We start from the raw sequence: 17616 nt of genomic DNA, 5'->3' as shown, positions 1-17616 counted from the left end.
AATTAAGATGTTTCTTGGTTCCTCGCTCGTATCTGAGGAGTTTGTTAATCTTTGTTTATAGGCCACTGTTGCACGAACCTTCTGTTGTATATACAGCAATTATACACACAATTAATCATTCTGTCATGTATTAAAAGGAAAATGTAGGTCTAGCAATTTTGCTTTTTGTGTACTTCATTTGGGAGGCCATAATAGAGAATATTTTCTGGGTAATTACTTCAACAAGGTATAAAAAATCAAATGCGTTTCAAATATAAGCCTAGAGAACCGAGATTAACGGCCGTGAGAATCCGTTGCGATGACCACGCGACACCCTCTATCGCTAAAGTTGACACTAACTTCGCTGACAAGCGCCGGTCGCTCGGTCGGTATAGTTCGCTTGCGGACTAAAAGCCACGGAGGTTTTAGTTTTAGTTTCAAATATATCACCGAAATTTAGCATCAGCAACCTATTTTTGATTGATCTGGTTGGTCTAAATATCACTCGTACTCGGTCCCATTCGATTCTCGAATGGGACATCGACTGTAATGAATAAAGTTTCTTTCACTTTCTGAAGTCCCTCCATGTAAATCCTGGGACTGTACCTTAATTACGCCGTCAGCACTTCCTTCCACATCCTTTCCAATTCATTATTCACTGTCATTACCTTATTCAGTGCTATATTCTGAGTTACTTAGAGTGTCGCTAAATAAACTACACTTTCCCCACAATCAGTACACGGATTCGGAGTTCAATGCCCGGCAAGGGCAAGAGATTTTTCCTTCCTCCTCAAAGTCCAGACCAACTCTGGGGCCCACACACCCTCCTATAAAATTGATACTGAGAGTTGTTTCCTCCGGAGTAAGGTGGATGGGGCGTGAAGCTGACCACTAACCTCCAACTAATGACGAGGTCAAGAAAGCTGGAGCGATACCTCCCCTGCACTCGCATCTTTAAGGGGTAGTAAAATGTTTCCTGTAACAGGCCGTTGAGGCCCATAAATTCGTGAGACATCGAAGCTCCCACATTTGTTAGACAATTGACACACAGATGGCGGTGTCAGCCTTACACGCCGGCCGCTACACGGTGTTTCGTTAATTAAGCTCAGGGGTAACTTTACACTTTACCACCATCACCTAGCCAGGATAACTCAATAAGTGAAGAGCCTAGGGGCAGAATGACCAAGGATTCGGTTTCGATTCTTGAAAAGGGCAAGAGATTTTCATCTGGTACCCACTGACATCTTCAGTATGATGGGTACCGGGTTCCTCTCCCTGGCGGTAAAGAGGCTGGGACGTGTCCTCTCCCTGGCGGTAAAGAGGCTGGGACGTGAAACTGACCCCTCATCTTAATACAATGCCGAGGTTAAGAGTTCGTGGGCCTGTACCTCCCCTCCCCCACAGGCATTAAGGTTTGACAATTTACCTTTATCTTAACCCAACATGAGCCCCATACCACTCACCTCCACAAAACCCTGGCAGATCCTGACAATAATGACGAGGGTTGGGCTCAGCGTCGTTGCCCCAGGAACCAGTAAGTTCAGGAAGGAAGATATTGCAATGGCGGTTCCAAATATCCTGTAATAGAGAATTGTACAGCTTCTGCTCATGCTAAAATCCTGGCGAGACTGTACATGTAACTTTATTATTTCAATTAGGGTAAAGAGGTGGGAAGTGAGGCAGACAGGGCTTGTTATCACTCACAGAAAATATGAAGAAAGAATATAACATGTCAGCGAAACCTCCTGAAATACCACTAAAATTTGTCGGCGTTGTTGGGGGGATATTATTAAAGTGGTTGTGAAAAAGGACACTTCGTATCATAGCTCAGTAGGTTAGATTCCAGGAATTTACTGAGGAGATCCGGGTTTAATCCCAGGTAAATAAATACGAGATTTATTATAGATGTCGTAACGGCAAAGCACGTTTTACTACGAATTTCATCAACTATCCCATGCTAATTATCATTCCACCATTGCTCCATACTTATCTCACATCCGGCAGTACACTTTCTCATCCTTTGTCTTTACGTATAAGGCTTCAACTTTGGCACTCTATTTGGGTTACTGTAAAACATGAAAGTTAGTATATTGTAACGGATTTCTAGGCAACGGCTCGGTAAACACGTTCCAACGTGCTATAATGGAAGATGTGTCTCAGTGGACGAATGTTATAGCTCGTTGCTAGGCAACAGTCAGGGGGCCAATGAACTCGCTGGCTAGGAATCACTCTGTTGGGTCCCTGTTCCAGTGATTGTAGTTAGCTCTTTGTAAGGGACACAACAGATCACGTGTCTCCCCGCCACCTGAGGAAGTAAACAGATCCAATTTCCGAAACGTCGTGTTTTTTAGAATATTGGAAAGTGGAGGAAGTCCAAAAAACCCAGTAATTCTGAGTTTTATACACCATCGTCAGAACTCTTTAGACTTTACTTCCCGCACTCATTGATCAAGGAAACTTATCATAACTTCCCGATGCAATATTTGAGTGAATTATGAAAGGCTAATACACAGAGCCAGTTGAAATGAATTACATTTTCGGAGAATATACCTGTTGGCAGGATACATGGAGGCCAGAAATCCACCAGGAACTTGAGTAACAAGATATCCCCAGAAGAAAGATGAATCAACAGCACTCTCTACGCCAACTGTCCAGTTAAAGACACCTGTCTGAAACAGAAGAAAATATTTAAACTTTATTTGCCTTTAATTCAAACCCGCAAGTTTGTATGATGGCAGGTCATTATTGTCTATATCCCGTTTTTGTGTTTTATATAGTACTATTACAGAACCATTAACACGACAAATTCGTAACAAATAAACCAATATTACTGTATTGACATTAGTTTATTATGTTAATTTACTATATGTTTCTATCCAGCTGGATCAGCATCAGGCAATATTCATGAAAAGTACTACTAATATTAAATTATATTACTGATGTGGATCCATGTTGGTGATCATAAATATAAATTTCATTACGATTCTTGTGTTTCGTTATAACCGAATATTAGTCTTAAAAGGCAAAAAGTTATAAACCAGAAATTAAAAATTTAAATTATTTTTTTTGACGTTCTATAATGTTGCATTGTGGAGTAGAAGGATTTTCTGGGAGTCTGCCTTGTTTTTTTAATTATTATGTGCACAAACATGACCACAGAATGGGAATATCCGCTATCTAATAGCAAGAAGATATGGTACGCTATACAGAACACAACACAACACACACAATAACTTTAACATCGCACCCTATACAGAACACAACACAACGAATACTACAATTTTAACACCGCACCCTATTCAGAACACAACACAACATAAACAATAACTTTACGACCGCACCCTATACAGAACACAACACAACATACACAATAACTTTACCACCGCACCATATACAGAACACAATACAACATACACAACAATTTTAACACCGCATCATATACAGAACACAACATACACAATAACTTTAACACCGTACCCTATACAGAACACAATACAACATACACCACCGTCACTCACGGCACAAAAAAGTAGAACATTCACCACTTACATGTTGAAAACTGGCATGTTATATGGGCACATAATAATTAAAGAAGACGTAGACTCCCAGAAAACCCTTCTATTCTACGATACATCATAGTTCATCAACAAATTATAATTCAATTTTAATATTTAACTTCTGAGTTATACCTTTTAACATTTTAAGACTAATATTCAGATGTAACGAAGCACAAGAATCGAAATGAAATTTATGTTCATGATCACCAATAAGGACCAACTTTAGCAATACAGTTGAATACGAGTAGTACATTCATTTCGTGAATATTTTCCTGATAATGACCCAGCTATATCGAAGCATGTAGCAAATTAACGTAATGAACAATTTTTTTTCCCCTTGGCACTACAGCCCCAGTGGGCCTAGGCCTACCTCCATGAACTCCGTTCACTTCGGTTTTTCTAGATCTTACACATACGGTAGGACTCGTTGGGCGAGTGATCAGCTCGTCGCAAGGCCTCTACCTGTAGACAAACATAGAAAAACTCACACACCAAACTAAACATCCATGCCCTGAGTGGGATTCCAACCCACGATCCCGGCTTCCAAGCGAGCGAAGACAGTACATGCCTTAGACCGCTCGGCTACCGTAACAGGCTAATGAACAAATATTAGTAAAGTAATATTGGTTCATTTATTACGAGTCTGTTGTGTTGACTCTTGTCTAATAATATTGTATTTGACGAATGCGCAGTGAACAGATTCCAGATAACTTCGTATAATTTACTGGTAGTTGATGATTTTTTTCCTTCCGTAAGAATGTGCTGCTTCTATTTTCAGAGTGTTCTCCTATCCAATACTGCGTCATATCCACGGCCTTGGGAATATCACATTTCGCCTCGAAGGAGTTCTTTATTGTTTTTGCCTCCTTTCGTTTCGGAAACGAAAAATGTGAAGACAGGAATGTGATATAACTCACTTTTTCTTGAAATATAAAGTTCTCACTTAAACGAAGATTCATATTACGGGTTTGTTGTTTAGAGCGTCTAGTCTGGTACGTGTTTACCAACGTTTCGGGAGAAAATAATGTCTCCACCTTCATGGTGTCATGTTCCCCTACCTTGAAAATGAACATGTTGCTGCAGCGGTAAATCTGTATACTTGTATCTGGGAAGTGTCTGTTTCGAATTTCGACCCGAACACCGGTTATCTTGAGATTTTTCGTGGTACTATTCAGTTCCTTGAGGCAAAAGCTTGGATAGTGTTTAGATTAAACCACTATCTATATCTCTTAAATCCCTGCCAATTCATTTTCACGAATCATCCTAACAATTTACTTATATAATGTAACATACTGACGGCATTATAAAGTAAATCACATAAACTTTACAAAATCTAACTTGAAGATTAAGACATTATGTCGTTAACAACCTACCAGATTAAACGGTATCATAACACAGGCAAGCAGAATATTTACCTGAATTCTGTTTCGACTGGGCAACAAAAACAGGCGGCGGAATAAACTCAAAATATCTTTAAAACTCATATCCTGTGGCCTGAAAATTTCTATATTACAATTTAATTTCAGTCTAAATTGAATTTTCTCTCTTTCTATTCCATTTCAACTTGAAAATGAGTAATATATCGGTAGCCGTGGGAGGAAAGAGTAGCTGAATTACTTGAAGGAGAGATCTGATTGAGAAGTGTTTGACTTCAAGCTGCAATCATTCAAAAAGAGAGAGAGAGAGATAGACGTGAGCAACAGGAAGTGACGTCACGATCCGAAGAATGGAGCTGCAAATGCGCCATTAGCCGTTGCTATTCATTGTCAATGGAAGTTACTGAAAGGACTTTCAGCTATAGGAAAGCACAGATGACGAGCTCCTAGCCTACTTTTTATTCATCCGTGAAACTGCTTCATAACATTTGAATCGAGATAGCATACAGCCGAGTTGCGATTTGAGATATATTATTTTTCGTCTTGGAGTTCAGTAAGACATGTTTTTAGACAAATGGAATTTGATTAAATTCAAAACTACCAAAATAATTTATTATTCATTCATTATTTCTGTCTTTTTTAGCCTTCGTTTTCTTCTTTTTTCTTAGCCTATCTTTATTTCTTCTTTCCATTTTTTATGCTTGGAAAGCAACTAAATTGTGATTATCAGCTTGTCTGTCTGTCTGTCTCATTGCATATAACAGCTACATAACTACTGAATTAATTTCTATGAAATATGTTTAATTGCCTCAAAAGAGTTAAGGCTTAAGGAAAATAAACACTTAATACAAAATGTACGTCTTTCTGTCTTCTGTAATGTTCGTTCGGTACATTTCTCGTTTTGATATATATGTAACGAGGTACACATGGTTAAGTTATGGAGATCTGTGCAGATGTGCACGTATGTGTTCATATAACCGTTACTAGAATGTAACCAAAATCAGAGTTGAAAAGGTTTAGTAAGATTTCCAAATATCAAATCTTTATTAAAATCCATTCCACATTTCTCGAGTTCCTTCATAGGACAGAGCAGCCTATGCTCGTTTCTATAACTATTTGTAACGTAGGAAGCCAAAAAAGAAGTGTCAGATGTTACTGTACCTCTACAAGACAAATTACAGAGCCAGAGTCAGAGTTACTTTACGACTGGAGGCTTAACCCAAATCACTTCGTCTTGGCGCCAAACACTTTTGGGGTTCACGACCAACAATTCTTTCAACTGAACCTTAAGCAATATCCTTTCTGACGAGAGGATGGATCTGTCGTTTACAATTGCTACTGGTCCTCGCCAGCGAAGTCATTCTCGGTTCCCAGTCCCGCGAGACTCATGACCGTACTTTACTGTCTCAGGTTTGAGACTCAACTCTCCCGTATTTATATCCCCCAGTAAAAGCTACTGTGGAGGTATTTGAAACCGCCTCCACACGGGCTAGACACATTACAGGTCAGATGCCTTCCAGTTTCTTAGTCCTGGTCGTTCCCAACAGCATGCTCAGTGGACTGGTCCATTCTATTAACTGGGATAAGCTGTGTAGGGTATGCTGTATTAATTATGATACAATATGTTACAAAAGCATGCATTGACAGATGTCTCCGTATAGCGAGGAATGTGCGTAGTGTATTTACTGCATATATGCCGTGTAACTTTTAGCCAATAACGGCGAAGAACGGCTGACCAAATTAGAAAGATCAATCCCTCTTCTTCCAGAAGTCGAAGCCCAACGCCAAAGATAGTAGGGCTTACAGAAGTGAACACAAATATGATGTATGGGTCCCGATGTGGCCGGACACCACGACTAATTATGCTGGCGAAGGCCCGCAGTAAGCTTCTGCGACTGCGGCTGGGTGTGTATTGGTTACAGCAGGGCTTTAGTTACAGTACACCACCACAATAATGTAATTACAACCACTACCCCGCCATTTCTTGCCATATTCTCACTTTTCTTAATGTGCGACACAGGGTCCAGGCATAAAATTGTTTATATCTCACGACATACCACTGTGAGGAGGTGACAAATTTACGAATCACACTGTAAGAGAACCATCGAGGGCTGATACTCTGGCTGGCTTCATCCCCTAACAGCAGCACGTTGTAAAGGGGTGGGAGAGGCGTCATGCCGTGAGAGCATTTGTAATTCTGATTCCATTCAGTCATCCCTCCATTTTCCTTTTACAAACGGACTTCACTTCCGCTTTTATAAAAAGAGGCATAGAACAATAATAGCGATTTCTTTATTACTGTAACTGTTCCAAAGGCTAGGGAGCCCGGGTACCTAAGTTGATGTAGTGGCCGGACGGCCGGGGTTCTATTTCCGGCAGAAGCAAAATTCTTCTCTCCTTCACAGCGTCCACAAGGAATCTGGGGACCGGCCAGCCTCCTATTCAACGAGTACCGGAGGCGATTTCCGTGGGGGTAAATTAGCCGGGGCGTGAAACTGATTACTAGACTCAAACTAGTGCCGAGGTCAAGAATTATGTAGCTATACCTCCATTTCTCCATATGTTTTCATGATATAGTGCTTACTTTCCGGCCTAGAAAACCGAGATTAACGACCGTGGGAATTCGTTGCGCTGACCACACAACACCCTCTGTCCGAGAAAGTTGGCACTAACTTCGCCGATAAGCGACGGACGCTCGGTCGGTATAGTTCGCTTGTGGAATAAAGGCAACGGAGCAAATAAGTGCTTAATTAATTAAGCACAGGGACGAATTTAATTTTCACTCTTCGGGTGAAAGTAGTGCATCAGAATGTTCCGTCGTTTCGTTAACGGCGGCATTACTCAGGATATGAAACGTCTAAGACTGTTTCTGCTGATCGCACTGGAGTGTTAAGAATATAAGAATATTTCTAAACTTATTTTAATTTTGTATAATAATAATAACTGATATATAATTCTCTTTCCTTTAATTTCTGTTATTTTTCTTATCCAGGAGAGGTATATAGTTGGCTTGTTCCTTCGGTCAAGGCCTATGTTTTTCGATCACTTTCAAAGAACTCAGTAAAAATAGGCAATTATGTTTCAACACGAAGTTTCCTGATTCGAGCATTACTGGTGATCACTGTTTCCGTTGGGGCAGAAGATGATATCGATCAAGAATTCCAAAAATATCTTAAAACCATCGTAAAGAAAGGTACAGTGATTTATAAATACGAAAAATTAAACCTATTTCATCTTTTTGGACTGTTTCCATCATCCGGTATTCTACTGTACAGAAAACACGACGTTTTGGAAACTGGATCTGTTTCCGTCCTCAGGTAAAGAGGTGAGAAGACACCTAGTTAGTTGGGCCCCTTAAAAAGAGATAACTCAGTCACTCTTTCTAAGGGGCCCAACTGAGTATGTGTCTTCTCACACGGAAAGAGATCCAGTTTCCGAAACGTCGTGTTTCGTATTCTCTAGAATAGCTGGATGATACAAAAAGTCCCAAAACTCAGTAATTCTATATCATGTTGTCCGATCCCCAGTGAGACAACTTATTCTCATGGTATATCCAAAGATATTTTCAATATCACAGATCAACCGCGTTCAATGACGAAATGATTGGTACAGTATGCACTGAAATGGCTGTAAATGGAAGTAGCTGTGGCATAATGCAATGTAATAATGTATTAGAGGACTTGAGTAAAACAACGAAAATCTGCTGTAAGAATAGCAGGTCTCCTGGTCGAGATTTCAACCCGGAGCCTCTTAAAATATTTTCACATGACGCCTGAAAGCCGGAGTAGGCCAAGACTTAAATTTAAGATGAGGAGTTGCTTACCTTATTGCCGTGTTGCAGCTTTGCCATTCCCATGTTGCACCTCATGCCGAAAGAGATAATGAAACCTGCGTAGAAGACATTTCTTTCGTTAGTGACGTAGGATTACAGTACTTCACACACTTTCTTTCGTTTACGAATATTGTGCACTCATTCTAAGAAATTCCGCTGTATCATAATGGACACATAGAGACCGTCCGCACAAGGAATTCTGTCTATTGTGTAGTGTTGCAGTATACTGCTCAAAATTAACAGAAACATATTAAATTTCTGTTTAAAAGCGTGTTTCTCAACATTTTACGAAGAAAGCGATTTATTTCAGTACATATATCCCACTGAGCCGGCGTAGTCGGTATAGCGACTGGCTAAGGGCTGGACAACTGAGGAGTCGTAGTTCGAGCCCCGGTAGGTTCAAGAATTTTCTCTCCTCCAAATTGTCCATGCCGGCTCTGGGGTCCACCCAATCGCCTATCCAATGTGTACCTGGGGCTCTTTCCCCAGGGATAAAGCGCCGGGGCGTGAAACTGACCACTCACCTCCAGCTAATGCCGAGGTCAAGAAAATATGGATCTATATATCCACCCCCCCCCACACGTCTTCATGGCGTAATGCTTAATTAGTTAAACACAGGGACAAATTTACCTTCAATTTTACATACATACCATCTTCAGGAATACAAGATTTGAATAGGTTCCTAAAACTTTATATTATTAGGGGACATATATTTAATATGCAGAGATTTGGCCTGTCAGGTGAATTCTGAGCACTGTCATTTTAATTACATAGAATATTATTTGAATATAAATTTATAAAATTGTCATGAAATTATATTTTATCGATTCCATAGGCACGACAATGCTCAAGCGAAAGTCTCTTCCCTTTTACCTAAATATGGGCTGTTACGTACGGATTTTTCCCGGAAACACTGCACGTAATTTCTGCAAGAACATCCAAAATGTTACACTCAAAATTACTGAGTCTTTAAACTTCGTCCATCGTGATTAAGTTTAAGTCTTTCTAAGGGACTCAACAGAGCAGGTGTCTGCCCCTTCACCTGAGAACGGAAGCAGACCCAGTTTCCGAAACTTTGTGTTCTCTGGTTTCTAGAATACCGGACTGTTGGACAAAGCCCCAAAACCTTGTGATTTCGAGTGTTTTATACGCTTTGAAATTATTCAGTATAAGATTTACAGAAAAATGACCAATATATCTGTAATTCATGCCTCTATCTTTCGGTTTATGGCACCATGTGGAAGGGCACTAAACATTTCGGAAGTCTTCACTGTCCTCATTTAAACAGTAGTTGAAGTTTGAGTGAGAATATTCGTCCGAAATATTTCCTATCAAAAATATGTTTTCGTCTGAGCTGGATGGCAGAGCAATAACGCCCTAAACTTATATTCAGGATGTGTCCGGATCGAATCTCGGCCGAGATATTCATCCTTTATGACTGGAAGTTTTTTCATGAGTTCCTTCGTTCGCTCTAGGCAAAAGCAGGGATGACACACAGAAATGGCCATATCGCTTCCATCCAAAACCGTTGCAATTCATTAATCATCTGTTTCCATTCTATGTTATAAAATCTAGGTACTGACATGGCACAAACAAGATTACAACAAAATGGATGTTATGAATCTCTTTACTCTGTTGCTCCGTGGATGCAAGGTAGACGTAAAGGAAAAATTGTCCCTGTGTTTAATTAATTAAGAATCATGTCACGAAGACGTATGCGGTAGTGAAAGTATAACTCCACCATTCTTGACTTTGGCACTACATGGAGTTGAGTGGTCAGCTTCATGCCCCGGCCGCTTTACCCCCAAGGAAACAGACCCCGGTATCTTTCGGAGAGGAGATTGGGTGTTACTTAGAAGGAATTTACCAGAAGAGGCTCAAGAAAAAGGCACCAAAATCCTCTGTTATCCCAGTCGAGATTCAAACCAAACACTTCTCAAGTATATTTCTAGAGCGTTTTGGCTTTACGAGAGATTTCAGTCCAACTTTTATAGCTTCGTGACACGAGATAAGCGTTTGGTATCACGTCTGTGCGCCCTCTTTCAGTGTGTCCCTCCATAATAACTTTGACGTGCGTCCATGAACTTTTTATTGCGTGAACAGTACAACACCAGTGGCCCCTCCACTTTGCACCTTTTAATTTCCAGATATTAACAATTTCAATATGGCAGTTGTGCGTACTTGCAGGTGGTAACAGTATGCGATAAAAGACACTGAAATTTTGGATGATAATATAGATACCGGAATCTAACCTAGTCGTGCTTAAACCACGGTCATATTCCTATGTCAATCCTGCATACTTCCTGCCAGAACCACAACCATATTTCTATGCTACTCCTGCATCCCTTCGTACCAGGACCAAAAACCATATTTCTATGCTGCTACTACTACCTTACCTAGTACCTAAACCACAACCATATTTCTATGCTACTCCTGCATCCCTTCGTACCTGAACCACAGTCATATTTCTATGTTACTACTACATTCCCTAGTACCTAAACCACAACCATATTTCTATGCGACTCCTGCATCCCCTCTTACCCAAAACAGAACCACATTTCTGTGAAATTGCTGCATTACATCTTACCTGAACCACAACCATATTTCTATGCTACTCCTATGTTCCTTCGTACCTGACCCACAGTAATATTTCTATGTTACTTCTGCATTACTTCGTACCTGGACCAAAACTATATTTCTATGCTACTACTACATTCCCTATTACCTGAACCACAACCATATGTGTATAATAATACTCCTATATTCCTTCGTACCTGAACCACAATCATATTTCTATGCTATTCTTGTATCCCTTCGTACCTGGACTAAAACCTTATTTCTATGCTGCTACTACATCCCCTAGTACCTAAACCACAACCATATGTCTATACTACTCCTATATTCCTTCGTACCTGAGCCACAACCACATTTCTATGCTACTACTACATTCCTTATTACCTAAGCCACAACTGCATTTCTATGCTACTCCTATATTCCATCGTATCTGAACCACAACCACATTTCTATGCTAGTGCCGTACCTACACACGTGAGAACTGCCACGGTGTAACGCTTACTCAGGCACGGACATTCCGGCCGGACGTACTTGTCGATGTGTCTTAATGGCGGTCTCTCCGGCTCCGGCAGGGACTCCGGCGTGCCCAGTTCCCCCTCGCCCCCGACGAAGCCCTTCTCATCTTCAGATTTGCTGTAACTGCGGGCATAACACACAAAACATAGACTGTCCCAGCGCGTGCGCAGTCATCCCGAAATGCCATCATAAAGAAGGAAAGACTGTGCAATGTATACACATAAACAAGGCGGAAAGAATAAAAAATAATGAAATAAATAAAAAACATGGGAAGAACAAAACAAACATACGAAGAATGGAATATAACGAAGAAAACAAATAAAGTTAGAAGTGTATTAACGAAGCAGAGATAGAAAGAACAAGGGGAAAACGGCAAAGCGACCTGACACAGAGAGGAAGAAACGAAGGCGAATGAACAAAGAGAGAACAACAAAATAAATAAAGAAAGAAGGAGACAGTACACTGAAAAGGGGTGAAAGAAAGTAATAAACAAATGACAAAGAAAGCAGAAGGACCGACACATACGCAACAAATAAAACATGGAAAAAGAAAAGGAATGAGAAGACAAATGAAAGAAAACACATAAAATATACAAAGAAATGGAATTGAGTAGCTTTGTACCTTTCAGCTTTTAAATGGTCAGCATCTCCAGTAGTTCATCGTGCAATCATTGATTCATACTTGCGTCTTTTTTTTTTTTTGCTTGTTGGTTAGAATTGCAATCCTTTATCAGTTCTAAATGGTAATTAAAATGTCCGACACTAAACACCGTCTAAACCAACCCTGAATGTACGTCACACCCTCAGCCCAGAAGAAGATTTACGGAATAAAATTCCTTTGTATTCAACAAGATCTTCTATATGTGGGCTTCAATTTCCATCGTATGTCATTCCATTCTAAATATGACGTAACATCTACGTCATTATCTGATGATGACGTGGCCTCAAAGAAAATTTTGACTGACTTTAAGGAGCCAGTTCTGTTTTATTAAAATCGGAATGCAAATGGTGTGAACACTTACCCGAGCTTCGAGGGCATTTCGAATTCCTCATAGCGGATATTACTGAAAAATACAGAAAACAAACTATTAGTAACGACATTAAAAAATAATTAAAATCATTTCAAACGTTTCAGTGTTGTTTTGTTTGGAGTCATCACAGCTGTGACAATTAACAGCACTTTCCTACGGGATGTGAAACCGTGAAGTCTGTTAGAAGTTCGGTGGCTTATTGAAGAAAAATACTGCCTACATCATCAGGGCTGAAAAGTAAGCCAGACAAACTGCGGGAAATAAATAGCTGCTGCTTGTTTTTGGGTACTTCCTTGCCTGCCTTGCTCGTCTATCCTGAAGATGGAAGTAGTGGAGTTCCTCGAAAATATCGGTAAAATTCTACCGGACTACACGACGTTAGATCCCACAAAATTAGTTCTTTATAAATAAATTCATACATGTACGAATAGAGTATATTTTATTATTATTCTCCTACGTATGTCTAGATCTTCCTGGTAGACTGTTTCCTTCGGGTTATCTTTACACAACTTTGTATGCATTTATCTTCTCTCTATGCAAGTTACATACCCTGCAAATTACATTGGTTTTCATCCTGTCATTCCAATGATATTTGGCGAGGAATACAATTTATGAAACCCAACGTTATGTAAACGTTTTCCGGAATTTTTCTATTTTACTCCTCTTTGGTCCGAATATCCTCCTCTTCTGATAGCACATCCTCAATCTATATTTTTCGCTTAATTTTAGAGAGAAATTTTCATACGAAAAGAGAGGCAGAACTACAATTTTATGTAATTTTCTCACGTTACTAAACAACAGAAGAATAGAGAAAAGTTTCAGGAATGAATAGCAGTAAGCATTCCTCGAATATCTTCCCTACCAAAATTTTTTTATTTCTTACATATAACAATTTACTTTCGAATATTTTAAGGTTATTAAAAATTATTAAGATTATTGATACATTTTCACGTAGATATGTGAGGTAAAATATACTATATAACGAAGACGGTTTACGATTTACTGTTTCTGCATTGTATTCATGGGGGATAGCTTAAGACATCGGTCTCGATGTCTCATTCGATAACACTCATGACTGAAAATGAATACAGGAGAAAGCAGAGGAAGTTATATGTATACAATCCTTGTTGAATTCCCAATTAGTGTTGCATGAGTTCCAGTTTACAACAATTTAAACTACTCTTTAAGCTCCTATGGCGCTACATTCATTACAGGCTCTTCACGAACTGAGTCATAAATTCATCTGCGAAGACCCAACCAGTATCTTCTCACTACTGGAGCACTTCGATTGCAATGGAAATTTTATTTGTAAGAGAACTATAATTGCCACACTCTTGGGGGAAGGGGGAAGAGGAGGGAGTGCGGGTTGCTTCCTTGTCACTGGTTCGTTATTAATGGCTCCCTTATACAGTATTTATGAGAATCTAGGCAGTAAAGGGGCCCTATATTTCTACATAAACCGAAATATATAGATCATAGAATTTAATATAAAGAGAGATTATTTCTTAGAAAATGTAGTTAGTTGTTTTATCGCTTGCAAATATTGATTGGCCATCATTTAATCAGACCCGAAAGACATGGAGTGACGGATTTTGTTTTGGGGGTCTCACAGCTGTGTATATAAACAATATTATCCGCTTGGATGTCACACCGTGTGGCTTGGTAGTGTCAATTCAAGAGCACTACGCTTCATAATTACGCGGTTAGAACTTTAGTTCATTAGTTGCGATAATTTTATTAACATAATTATGATTAACAATGAGCCGGTGTCTTCGGCTGTGCCGGTTTTGGTGCAAGAATCCTAAGGCGTCACATTCGGTACACTGAAAGCAAAGGGGGGTTAATATTTCTGCCAATTATGAGTTAAATTGTAAACTTACTTCCTCTAGCTCAATTACGAAATGAATAAATATTTCATGTAAATTTATTAATTGATTCTTGAGAGTATTATTAATTCCACAGCATTTACTCCTCCGCTCTGTACACAGAGCAGTGTTTATTACACATCAACCGTATACCGAGAACTTCTTTTAGTGACGTCATGCAAACAATATGCGTCATCAAATGAAGCTCCTTGCGGTACAGATAACAAGCTGTTCTCCCTACCTGCCTAATCTAAATATAGCGCTCTCTCAGCAGAGTAGATATAAAGGATGTATCTAAATGTGCCCACAAATTTTGGGCACCAGTTCCACGTGTCAAAGCAAGAAGATATGTCCAGAAACATTTATTTTTTGAGTTACAGCTGAAATACTTCTTCTCTAATATGTGCTGAAAATGTCTGTCTGGTGATTGGTGGGCCCATACGCTTACAGGCAAGCACTACCGAGATTTCCCCTCACAAGATCTGTCAGAGCTACTGGGAGGTGTACCAGTGACAGCCAGAGTACGAATGTGGTACATGCATGTTGCTGCTCCGTGCTGTGCGAGATGTTCTCAGTAACGGCTGTCATGGCCGATGGATAAGTAGAGGAGGATACACTGCATGGCCTCCACAGTCACCTGACTTGAATTCTCTGGATTTCTAACTGTGGGGGATCCTTAAAAACCCTTGTGTATATGAAGCTCCTCAACAACTGCCCCGGCATCTCTGAACAGATGCGGCGGTCCATGTCGAGACGTGTCTAGAGTGTCATGGCGGATATTTTGAGAATTTAATATGAATGTACGCTTTCACAACTCACAAATTAAAATTCTCCAGACATGTGTTGATATAGACATCTCTTTTTCCTGTTTTGGTACGTGTTACCCGTGTCCAAATTTGTCCGCACGTTTCAGTAACACCCTGTATATCGAACTCGAAATATTGTCTAACACTACAGTGTGTATAATCAGTGGTACTCCTGTTGTGTCCGGTCTAGAAGACCGAGATTAACGGCCGTGGGAATCCGTTGCGCTGACCATGCGACACCCTCTGTCCGCTAAAGTTGGCACTAACTTCGCCGACAAGCGGCGGTCTCTCAGTCGGTACAGTTCGCTTGCGGACTAAAGGCAACGGAGTTTGTTATTCCTGTTGCATATTTTGAAGGTACCCGCATGCAAGAATGAAATGTGTACACAAAATTGTGGTCAGAAGTCAAGAAAGAGGAGGCGACGTAACAGTGTTAGATATGTATGAGGTATTCACTTTCTGGTTTGATTAATTATTACGAAATGTTCTTGGCATAATTATGAAAACATTATTAAAAAACACTTATATAGGAATTCCGGTTTCCGGGCCGATATTTGAAACCAAGATCTCACGAATTGGAAGGCCTCTGAACGACTGTCATTTTCGGATTCATCATATTCGGCTATCCTACTCTTAAATTCATCCTTCGGAACTCTAAATTTTGTGAAAATTTTAATTTAAATCTTGTTAAATCCACCTTGAGAAGATATTACAACTATAGTGACTGTTGAAAGAACTATTTCCAGCTACTCGTATTTCACACCGTGCAGTCCGATAGAATTCTTCCAATATTTTGGATCAACTTTTTTTTTATTGCTAGTGGGGTGGGACTAAGTCCCTTGTCCTGTGGCAACTTCTGGCCTATTGTACAAGCCCCAGATGATAGGTGAGGGTGATTGTGGGGCAATTGGTGGAATGAAGATTGGCAGAGGAAACCGAAGTACTCGGAGAAAACCTGCCCCAGCGCTACTTTGTCCACCACAAATCCCACTTGACCAGAACCAGGATCGAACCCGGGCCGCCGCGATGGGAAGCCAGCGACTAACCGCTTGAGCTATGGCGCGGCCTTTGGATCAACTTACTGCCTTCAACTGTAGAGTTGATGAGCATTCTGTGTGTTGCTTCTTTCTTTGTTTCATTGGCCTATTATTCTACAGTGTAGATGGAGGGATTATGTTCTTCCGTAACGTCAGTGGACTTCTACCGAACTACACGGCATGACATCACAGAAGATAATATTGTTTATTGTTAAACCTTCTCTTCGTTGTGAGCTATTTGCTTGTATGATTAGGCAGTCTTGTTGACACGAGGCAGGGGACAAAAATACCGCCTGCAGCAACTACTTCCGCGCAATTTACTTCCGCAAGTCCTCGACGTCAGTACCGTCTGTTGTGGAGCTCCTTCCCGCATTCATTCATGAGTTTCTCGCTTGTTCACGTTATTCAGTTCACTCTGAGTCTAGCGCCGTGAAATGAAAACTCCTACTTGAGACATTCCGCGCAACAGTGACGTAAGGATAAAGACTCCACCACAGGTCTGTCTAACCCTTTAGAGTCCAGTGGTTACTATACGTACCACTTGATTTAACATACTAAACTCTACGTTCTCCCGACAGGGCTTGTGTGTACAGTATATTTAAAATTGTGGTAAAGTTCGTCTTTTAACGACTCCAACAGCTCAAAATCACGTTAACGCAGAATGTAAAGAACATAAAATTCTAGAAATCTTTGTTAGCTTCGTGCAGAATCTGTCGTTTTCTTGTTTAAAGGCATATAAATTGATACAGTGCATAAGGAAGTACAATTACCGTTGTCTGAAACTCTTTGAGTCTGCACAAATTTCGACTTAAAATTTCTCTATTTAAATCGACAAGAAATAATAAAAAATTAAGCATCACTTAGACTGTGCCGTAAGTAAGTTCTCGAAACAATGAAGATTAATTAATCAAGTAGGAAAATAAAATTGTCAACGAAAGAAATAAATCTACAATTTGAAGTACTACACGTGTGATGATATAGAATGACTTGACAACACCGTCCAGAGTGAATCAAATATATATACACGGATGCCTTTACATGTTA

General features: G+C 40.0%; 1 protein-coding gene across 2 annotated transcripts in view; it reads right to left on the bottom strand.

Moving 5' to 3' along the window:
* The window catches only part of LOC111871824 (vesicular glutamate transporter 1), a 137037-nt gene that overhangs the window by 12562 nt on the left and 106859 nt on the right, over positions 1–17616 (bottom strand). For both annotated transcript variants that reach the window (XM_023865188.2, XM_033754433.1), the window contains exons 4-8: positions 12856–12897; positions 11785–11957; positions 8736–8800; positions 2530–2648; positions 1443–1557 (exon numbers count right to left, since the gene is read on the bottom strand). In XM_023865188.2, the coding sequence (XP_023720956.1) occupies positions 1443–1557; positions 2530–2648; positions 8736–8800; positions 11785–11957; positions 12856–12897 (514 nt within the window). The remainder of the gene's footprint in view (positions 1–1442; positions 1558–2529; positions 2649–8735; positions 8801–11784; positions 11958–12855; positions 12898–17616) is intronic.

Source organism: Cryptotermes secundus, unplaced genomic scaffold, assembly GCF_002891405.2.
Source record: "Cryptotermes secundus unplaced genomic scaffold, Csec_1.0 scaffold1242, whole genome shotgun sequence".
Classification (NCBI taxonomy): domain Eukaryota; kingdom Metazoa; phylum Arthropoda; class Insecta; order Blattodea; family Kalotermitidae; genus Cryptotermes; species Cryptotermes secundus.
Note: the sequence above shows the minus strand (reverse complement) of the source record. Positions and strands in the feature narration are given on the sequence as shown.